This window comes from Cydia splendana, chromosome 16 (assembly GCF_910591565.1).
Source record: "Cydia splendana chromosome 16, ilCydSple1.2, whole genome shotgun sequence".
Taxonomy (NCBI): Eukaryota; Metazoa; Arthropoda; class Insecta; order Lepidoptera; family Tortricidae; genus Cydia; species Cydia splendana.
Window position 1 is genome coordinate 17,672,492 of NC_085975.1, and position 9,864 is coordinate 17,682,355.

Consider the following 9,864-nt stretch of genomic DNA (forward strand, 5'->3'; position numbering starts at 1 on the left):
CTTTATGCACGTTTGGGGCTGGGGATGCTGTTAAAATATATTAGGGATACGTATTATCATAATTCATAATCATAAATTTAATGTGATCGCTAATAGGGGATATTACTGCAATGTTCTGCCGCCAGAGTGCAGCACTACCGACCTACCGACTCAGTAAATTCATAGACTAACTTATACATACTATGCCTTAAACTGTTTTTTGACAAGTTTTCACTGACAATAAAATATGACATTGATGCATCAAGGCGGTTTGTTAACAAGGGCCTACCGGTAGACGCGAAAATCGAAATTTAGTTATCTGCCTCTTTATCGCTCGAATATGCAAGACTGATAGAGAGATTAGAAAACGAAATTTCGATTTTCTTGTTTCGCGGTGGGCCATGTGTCAATGTGGTTTGTTTACTGTATGTGCCACAAAGGTGCTACCTACACAGAGCTTTGCCTAATATTCCCTATTGGCGTCTTTTTATGACAAGAGAGGCAAACAGCGTAAATATGTTTCAAGCCTTTTTTTAAACGCATTATTAGAAGCTTGTATCAACTTGAGTAAATTGGAAAAACGCCTTTAAAACCCATTGAGCAAGAAGCAAATGTCGTTAATTTGGTTTTATAAATAAAAAGGCAAATATAAACCTTAATGCTGTACGTTAAGGTATACTTTTTAATAAAATGTGAAAACTCGATAAAACTATGTCATATTTCGTGATGTCAAATGTCAATGTCACTGTCATGTCACTCTCATATCAATAATATTCCATTGTCTAATTGTTTATATTTTCTAAGACACCATTATGACTTCACAAGGAAGGAGCGATTTCACAAGCTTGCATATAATATTTATAATAAGCGGTGGTGTGCTGACAGTTATCATTTTGTTTATTTTCGCAAAACGACAAATTACTAGGTTTGCGCTGTCTCGGAGAGGTCCTCACGTTCCTATAGGTACTGATGCTAAGAAGGTAAATAAAATAAGTGTCTTTAAACTACTGTATCCTCCTCATCTTTTCCTCCTACTTTATTCCTTAAGTTATATTACTAATTTTAAAATTTCAATGGTTTTGTTTATCGCCGAAGCAGTTAATAGTCATATGGCTCTTCTCTTCAAAAGTTTGCCGATCCCTGTCCTAGGGTATTTGCTTGTGGGTTCTATGTCCTTACATCATTGAGCATAATAGTGTTTGAACAAATCTTTATATTGTCTCATGAACTGTTTTCTTACCATAATATTCTATTTCAGTGTTTAAAGAAAGAGATAGAGCGCCGAATAGAAGCCGTCCCCCGCATCATGCATGAGCCCCGGCTGATCAGTTCAGAACCCTCACACTACATCCTGGAGCCGCAACAGCCTTATCACTACCGGTTCAAGGCTGTAGATGATGTCAAGACATTAGGTAAGTCTATCTATTTATTAAGCCCTGATTAAGCCCTTTTATTCTGAGTTAGACTATGTCTCTGAGCTCAATGTGCCGCTTGGCAAAGGCCTCCTCCAGCTCTTTCCATTGGGGTCTGTCGTGGGCCACTCTTCTCCAGTTCAGGCCCGCTGTGAGTTAGAGTTCATCCTCCCTTCTTGTTAGAGGTCTCCTCTGGCTCTGTGTGCAACCTCTTGGGTACCAATACGTTACGATTTAGCTCCATTTTTCCTGCCTTAGCCACCTTGCTTTAGGCAGGAAAAATTAGGTAAGTCAGGGATGCAATATTTTGCGTCTTATGATAAGTGGTTAATATATAGAATATGCCAGAGTGCTACAGGCCAAATGTAACAGCAAAACGGGACTTAATCGCAAGCCGGGTATTCATTAGACAACTTTTGTTAATAAACACTGTTTAATGACTGTTTATAAACAGTGTTGCACGATGTTTCATCATCTCTGTAAACATGTTTATAAACAAGGATGATGAAATATTGTTGCATAAACATGTTGCTGTGCTCCCTGCTCTAGGTGGAGAGCAAGACGAAACATTCAGTTTATAAACAGATGTCATCGAGTGTGGACGTGTTTAGAAACATGGAAATAGTGTGGTCCAACACACAGAGCCTACTACCTCCTCGGGCGACATCCTAGCAACAACTAAACTAGTGTGGACTGCTAAGTTTCAGAAACAGTGTTTACGGTAAACTTGTTGCAAAACATGATGATCAAATTCATAAACAGTTTATTAACAAATGTTGCCTAATGAATACCCGGCTTTAAAAACCATTTTTCAAATTTACCTTGATAAATGATAATGAGTAATTTTGTGAAAGTTTAAATCAGTGTGAAACAGTTTGTGTATTATTTTCAGAGGAGGAGATAGCCCGCCAAGACCCATGCCTCCGCCGGCACCCCCGCGAGTCCCTCCGCGGCTTCCTTCTCTCATCGCTAGCGGCCCCACTAGACGGCCGCGGCCAGAAGTTGGTACACCAGTTCTGCGACACATACGAATTCGCCCGGCATCACCCTGGGGAGTTTGGGGACGATGAGTACAGGGCGTATTCGAGGTTGCTGCTTAAATTGCTGGATGCGTGAGTACTGTTTTAGTAATGTAATAGTGGATTTACTCGTGGGACAGGGTCAGCTACTTTAAACACCTGTTCAGTCTATTTTGAAGTAGGTAGTTAGTGAATCATACAAAAGAATAGGCCTGATGACAAATTTAGAAATCCCTTTTATTATTGTCGGTACACTTGTATTGGTTCCGAAAAACACAATATTTTAGCTATACTCATAAGATTTAACATAAATAATTGCATTTTATTATAGCTAGTTTAAAACTCGCGCGAAAACGCCTCGCACGACTTTTGTGACGTCACCATTTAGTTGGTGGTAGGGTGGTAGACATTGTTTATATACTTACAATTACGAATTTCCCTTAAATCCGAATGATATTGTTAATTCAGCACCATATATTACGGATGATAAATACATTACAAAAATGTATCACAATAACTCATTTTACACAAAAACTCTCACACGGTTGCAATTTAAGATGAATTATTTAGATACATGTAAATTTTAGTGAAAATCACCGAGGGCCGGTTATACTTTTTAATTTTTAATTTTTTCTAGTTACGACAGCCAACATGGCAATGATAGTTCCATTCAGCCAAATAATTAAAAAAGTTTGTTGGTGAAATATCGTATTATTTAGCATTTTATTTAGATAATAACAAATAGATATCTCCTTTATATCGTGTAATAATATTTTTGGACGTAATAAATGTTTAGTGGCGAAATAACATTTTTTTTGCACCTTCGAACTCTTTGGTGAGAACGTATGGATTTCGCCAATGAGGTTGTCTATGTTGCTCTAAGAAATATTTTATGGATTGATGACGTCACTGTTTAGAACGCTTCTGATTGGCGTTTCAGTAATAATGTCCGATTGGAGAATTTTGCAGTTTTATTTTATTGAATATATTAATAATCCTTCAGTTTATACTGAGATTGGGCCATTTTTTAGAATCATATTAACATATATGTTTCTTTGAAACCAGTATTTCCGTGATTCTTTGTTACATGCAACAGGCCTATTATTTTACATTCCAGTGCCCGCCTCCTAAAGAGCGTGGGAACCGGCGCGTGTCGCTCGTCGCCGCGCACCAGCCCGGTGCGGCGCGCGCGCCTGCTCGAGCCGCGCCGCGCCGCGCCCCGCCAGCTCACCAACCAGTACACCGCCTTAGAGGTATGACACATCTAGCTCCCATGTCGCCGCCAGCCCGGTGCGGCGCGCGCGCCTGCTCGAGCCGCGCCGCGCCGCGCCCCGCCAGCTCACCAACCAGTACACCGCCTTAGAGGTATGACACATCTAGCTCCCATGTCGCCGCCAGCCCGGTGCGGCGCGCGCGCCTGCTCGAGCCGCGCCGCGCCGCGCCCCGCCAGCTCACCAACCAGTACACCGCCTTAGAGGTATGACACATCTAGCTCCCATGTCGCCGCCAGCCCGGTGCGGCGCGCGCGCCTGCTCGAGCCGCGCCGCGCCGCGCCCCGCCAGCTCACCAACCAGTACACCGCCTTAGAGGTATCACACATCTCCTAGCTCTCCTATCGGCGGCCGATCGTAAGATTAGGCATACTGAAAATTCCTGGAACTGGCCACTTAGAAAGTCGTCTCATATATCAGAATCCAGGAACTTTCAGTATTGCCTACGTACCTACTAAACCCAAGTAAATATTTTCAGAACCTACCCGCCGATACAAAGATAGAGGACGACCTCATCCGGGTCCCCGTGCAGAGCCTCGCGCCCGCGCCCGCTCCCGCACCCGCGCCCGCCGATGAAACCGCCGTATGAGGCCGGTCGCATACACCCTCCTTTACTACAAGATGGACTATATAACGCAACTCGTGTGCCACATACAGGCGCTAGTGCTCATCTACCAGTGTGGAGACACTCCTGACTTCGGGTAAACTCGGCTCCGTTCGGCTCAGCATTGCTCCAAGCAATTATTAGGGTTGGCACCACGTCCTTTTGCGTGCACGACCACAGATAAGATAATTTCTGGAATTTTGACAACCCTAAATCTTCGAGCAACACGGAAGGGAGGCGGCATTCGCACTATTTCCCCTCTGCCGAGGTACAAGATTGCGCGTCAATCTAATCTAGCGCGGGTAATAAAACTAGTTGCACTTGGATTTTTCACTAGACCGAGTCCAGACGCGCGCGTGAACACTGCTGCACAAAAATGCCTGTTTGCTCGGTTTTTTGTTACAAAAAGAGGTCGGGGACATCAAATTTACAAAAAGAAAGTGTTACATTTCACATGTAATATTTTTTTTACATATCATACGTTTAATTACATTCAAACACAATTATTATATTTTAGTCTCATGTAATTGTTGGATTTATCGTTTTTGCTCGGTCAGTACAAATTGCGGATCGGTCGAGCGACAAATCCGACTTCTCATCTCTCAGAATACAATAACATACTTCAACGAAAATGTGTTAGCGTGCGTGTTGTGACACTTGTCACTCGTCCGTACACAAAAAGAGATCGAGGTTTGCAAGATTTGTCTTTGACGTGTGTCATTTTCTATGTATTTGTGTCGTCATTACAGATTGGATTTTGTATGTAAGTGTGTGAGAAGTGCGACTGTGTGCACCTTTGCCCCCGCGAAAAATGGCAGAATGATTTGTACGGTGAGATATCGCTTGGGCCCCTCCCTTCCGATGTGTCGGAAGCCGGTATTGCTCGAAGCCCTAAATAGCCGAAAGGGATAGGGCCATACATTGGAAAGGCATGATTTGACCTTGAATCGCTGTCAAACTTCGGTTTTGTAGGAAGTGTCCTTTTTGTATGGTAGTAGGTACTATATTATGTATAATGTGTCTATAATTCTATACTCTGTAGGTATTTAAATAAAAGTAAACAAAATCTACCTTCAAATGGCTCCTTAAGAGCGCTATTACATTTCGGCGTTGAGCGAGTTTAGGTATTTTACGCGCTGCGGCAGGCCGTGCGAGCTCAGTACGCCGATCCCTTCTACCACACTCGCACTACAATGATGGATTAAACATTCTTGATCCTTCGCGAAGCATATTGAAATCAACCATAACAACACTAACTGTACTTAACTTTTAAAGTTCTAAAACTGTTATTTGGTAAGTACGAAAATACTAAATGCAGTGCAAATGTACATAGGGGCTGTTCATAAATTACGTCATCTATTTTTGACGATTTTTGACCCCCCCCCCCACCCCTCAAATCATCCAAAAATCAAGCTTCGGATGAATCTGTTTCCTCCTACGTCCTGTTACCATCAACCGATGTCCAGACCCCCCCACTCCTCCCATTTGAAACGACGTAATTTATGAATAGCCCCATACTTGTACTTATGAAGGTATATTACTCGAAAGAAATTATAGGTACCTACTCGCTTATTTACATGTTTCGTCATTGCATTTGGTACCTATAGGTTGTAAAGTTTGTATCAACGAGGGTTTAAAAACGAACTGGTACTGAGGATCTGATGATGATTAAGGTGGTCACGGATACCAATCAACCATGTAGTAACATGATTAGGCTCGTTTGATTCGTCTCAACAAGATCTTTGACACTGAAGATACACAGGGTCTGATGATGGAGCTTGAAGGTGGCCACGGGTACCAGTCTATCATGTAACTAAACAACTTCGTGTTTGGGCTCGTTTGATTCGTCTCAACAAGATCTTTGACACAAGACAGTACTCAGGGTCTGATGATGGAGCTGGAAGGTACCATTACCAATCAACCCTGCAACTAAACCACATCGTGTTTAGGATCGTTTGATTCGTCTCAACAAGATCTTTGACACTAGGTGATACTCAGAGTCTGATGATGGAGCTGGAAGGTGGTCACCGGTACCAATCAACCATGCAACTAAACCATTTCGTGTTTAGGCTCGTTTTATTCGTTTCAACAAGATCTTTGACACAAGATAGTACTCAGGGTCTGATGTTGGAGCCGGAAGGTGGTCACCGGTACCAATCAACCATGCAACTAAACCATTTCGTGTTTAGGCACGTTTTATTCATCTCAACAAGATCTTTGACACAAGGTAGTACTCAGGGTCTGATGATGGAGCGCGAAGGTGGCGACGGGTACCTGTCTGTCATCATCAGCTCCATCATCAGACCCTGAGTAGTATCTTGTGTCAAACATCTTATTGCGACGAATCAAACGAGCCCAAACACGAAGTGGTTCAGTTACATGGTAGACTGGTACCCGTGGCCACAGTCCAGCTCCATCATCAGACCCTGAGTACTAACTTGTGTCAAAGATCTTGTTGCGACGAATCGAACGAAGCCAAACAGGAAGTGGTTTAGTTGCATGGTTGATTGGTACCGGTGACCACCTTCCGGATCCATCATCAGACCCTCAGTACTACCTTGTGTCAAAGATCTTGTTGCGACAAATCAAACGAGCCCAAACACGAAGTGGTTCAGTTACACGGTAGACTGGTACCCGTGGCCACCTTCCAGCTCCATCATCAGATCCTGAGTACTATCTTGTGTCCAAGGTCTTGTTGAGACGAATCAAACGAGCCTAAACACGAAGTGGTTTAGTTGCATGGTTGATTGGTACCGGTGACCACCTTCCGGCTCCAACATCAGACCCTGAGTACTATCTTGTGTCAAAGATCTTATAGAAACGAATAAAACGAGCCTAAACACGAAGTGGTTTAGTGGCATGGTTGATTGGTACCGGTGACCACCTGCCGGCTCCATCATCAGACCCTGAGTACTATCTTGTGTCAAAGATCTTGTTGAGACGAATCAAACGAGCCTAAACACGAAGTGGTTTAGTTGCATGGTTGATTGGTACCGGTGACCACCTTCCGGCTCCATCATCAGACCCTGAGTATTATCTTGTGCCAAAGATCTTGTTGAGACGAATCAAACGAGCCCAAACACGAAGTGGTTTAGTTGCATGGTTGATTGGTACCGGTGACCACCTTCCGGCTCCATCATCAGACCCTGAGTACTATCTTAAGTCAAAGATCTTGTTGAGACGAATAAAACGAGCCTAAACACGAAGTGGTTTAGTTGCATTGTTGATTGGTACTGGTGACCACCTTCCGGCTCCATCATCAGACCCTGAGTACTATCTTAAGTCAAAGATCTTGTTGAGCCGAATCAAACGAGCCCAAACACGAAGTGGTTTAGTTGCATGGTTGATTGGTACCGGTGACCACCTTCCGGCTCCATCATCAGACCCTGAGTACTATCTTGTGTCAAAGATCTTGTTGAGATGAATAAAACGAGCCTAAACACGAAGTGGTTTAGTTGCATGGTTGATTGGTACCGGTGACCACCTTCCGGCTCCATCATCAGACCCTGAGTACTATCTTGAGTCAAATAAATACATATAGAATGTCAGGTCGTTTCAAATATTTTTAATCCTGTCCGGTAGTTTATTAAACTGTACCATTATAAATTATAATACTATAAAAACGGTGCTAGGATCAAAGTCTCTCGTTGCGGTTTACACGCACACAGTATAGCGTTTTACACGGCGCCCGCCGCACACAATGATAAAAAACCTCGTCGTCGCCGTTGAAAATGTGCGGAGCCGACCGACACACGTCCTGCCTCTACAAGCTCTGCCGCGGCACTGAGCTGGCGCAGCGCGCGTCATCGGTAATATAGAGTAGTTTTCAAAAAATTGCCAAAAAATTATAGTAGAATTTCATAAACATTAATGTATACCAACAGTATAAGCAAACGTTGCAGATTGCTTGAGTATGAAAATGACTTCGATATTAAGTAGATTTTCGTAGGAATTGACACTTGTTTCGGAGACAAAATCGAGTTCGTTTTACTTTGATTTTCTCTTTCTCAAAGGTATGTAGGAAAAATATACTTTGATATGCCTAAAGTACAGGGTATTAGTAATACAAAATAGCCAGGTTTAGCAGAGTAAAATTCTCAACATTTCCAAATAAGAGCTCGCCATTCAGTGCTTCACGGGGTTTTTCGGAAACGACCATCAGAAAAAAAATCATTACTAATTTAATAAGTCCTTTTTCTAATATTTACAACGATATTTATAAAGATAAGAAGACGCTTTTACTGGAACAAGTACTCATTGTTTCTAATAATGAGCGCAAAGTCCTGAATTTCGTCGACTAGTATCATCAATTTTGCATTATTTCGACTTTTCTTGTAAGAGCGCTCTTAAGCCAGTTGATTGTAGATGAAAACATTACACCATCAAATAATGTAGGTTAAAGTCAGATCGTTCAGTGACGGATCCAGGCGGTTTTGTATTTGGTCGGTTAACCAATAATTGTTATAACTACCCGAAAATGTACAAATTGTTTATTTACTTTTTAAATACCTAAAAATACAGAGTATAGTATGGGAGCGTGACCATATATTTCTGTGTTATCGTTTCTGGAAAGTGTACCTAATAATAATAAGTATAGGGTGTAACTCAATAGTCCGTAGAGTAGTATTTTACATGCATGGTGACTTAGCTACAAACTATTAGCTTCATAATGTGTTTATCTCTCCCTGTAGCGGATCGCTATCGCGTACAGTCCCCATCAGATATATCGGAGCGGCCGAGCTGCTCACAAATATCTGAACACGCCTCTATTGTCAAGGCGTTAGAGTGCGTGTTCAGATATTTTTGAACACCTTGGCCGCTTCGATATATCTGATGGCGACCGTGCCTACCCCTAAATGGGTCTTCTCTGTAGCGGCTGTAGCATAGAGATCACTTATCTAGGGGCACGTTAGTGCCCCCGCCAAGACGAGCCAAGCGAAGCGCAAGGGCACTACCCTACCTTTTCTCAAAGCGCTTCGTCGTTTTTAGGGTTCCGTACCCAAAAGGTAAAACGGGACCCTATTACTAAGACTTCGCTGTCCGTCCGTCCGTCTGTCCGTCCGTCTGTCTGTCACCAGGCTGTATCTCACGAACCGTGATAGCTAGACAGTTGAAATTTTCACAGATGATGTATTTCTGTTGCCGCTATAACAACAAATACTAAAAACAGAATAAAATAAAGATTTAAATGGGGCTCCCGTACAACAAACGTGATTTTTGACCAAAGTTAAGCAACGTCGGGCGTGGTCAGTACTTGGATGGGTGACCGTTTTTTTTTTGCATTTTTTTTCCGTTTTTTTTTTTCATAATGGTACGAGTCCGACTCGCACTTGCCCGGTTTTTTTGAACCCTCATAACTTGGGTTTGGATTATACCAGATAAACAAAATTCTCGGGATATGATGTCAATAGTGGACTTATTCAACTTATAAATTTTCGTGGGCGTAAGGGGAAAAATTATTCAGTGGTCATTACGTTTTTTGTTTCACAATAGTTCTTGTAGTAACGAAGCGGTCAAGCCACATATTTTGACTAAGGTGTAGAGTTTGTGAAGTTAGGGCTTGTAGAGTTAGACCCTAG

The 9,864-nt window shown here is 42.5% G+C and overlaps 1 protein-coding gene across 1 annotated transcript; it reads left to right on the forward strand.

The window, feature by feature from the left end:
* Window positions 1-768: 768 nt before the first annotated feature.
* LOC134797923 (protein C1orf43 homolog) lies at window positions 769-4,360 on the forward strand. The gene is made up of 5 exons (XM_063770267.1): window positions 769-959; window positions 1,238-1,391; window positions 2,284-2,503; window positions 3,528-3,663; window positions 4,160-4,360. Exons 1-5 carry the CDS (start codon window positions 792-794, stop codon window positions 4,268-4,270), a joined length of 789 nt encoding a protein of 262 aa, XP_063626337.1. The 5' UTR covers window positions 769-791; the 3' UTR covers window positions 4,271-4,360.
* The last annotated feature ends 5,504 nt before the right edge of the window (window positions 4,361-9,864 follow it).

Coding starts and splice junctions, on each gene's coding strand:
- LOC134797923 (XM_063770267.1), top strand. CDS start 792: ATGACTTCACAAGGAAGGAGCGATTTCACAAGCTTGCATATAATATTT. Junction 960..1,237: donor TAGGTACTGATGCTAAGAAG/GTAAATAAAATA, acceptor ATTCTATTTCAG/TGTTTAAAGAAAGAGATAGA. Junction 2,504..3,527: donor CTGCTTAAATTGCTGGATGC/GTGAGTACTGTT, acceptor TTTACATTCCAG/TGCCCGCCTCCTAAAGAGCG.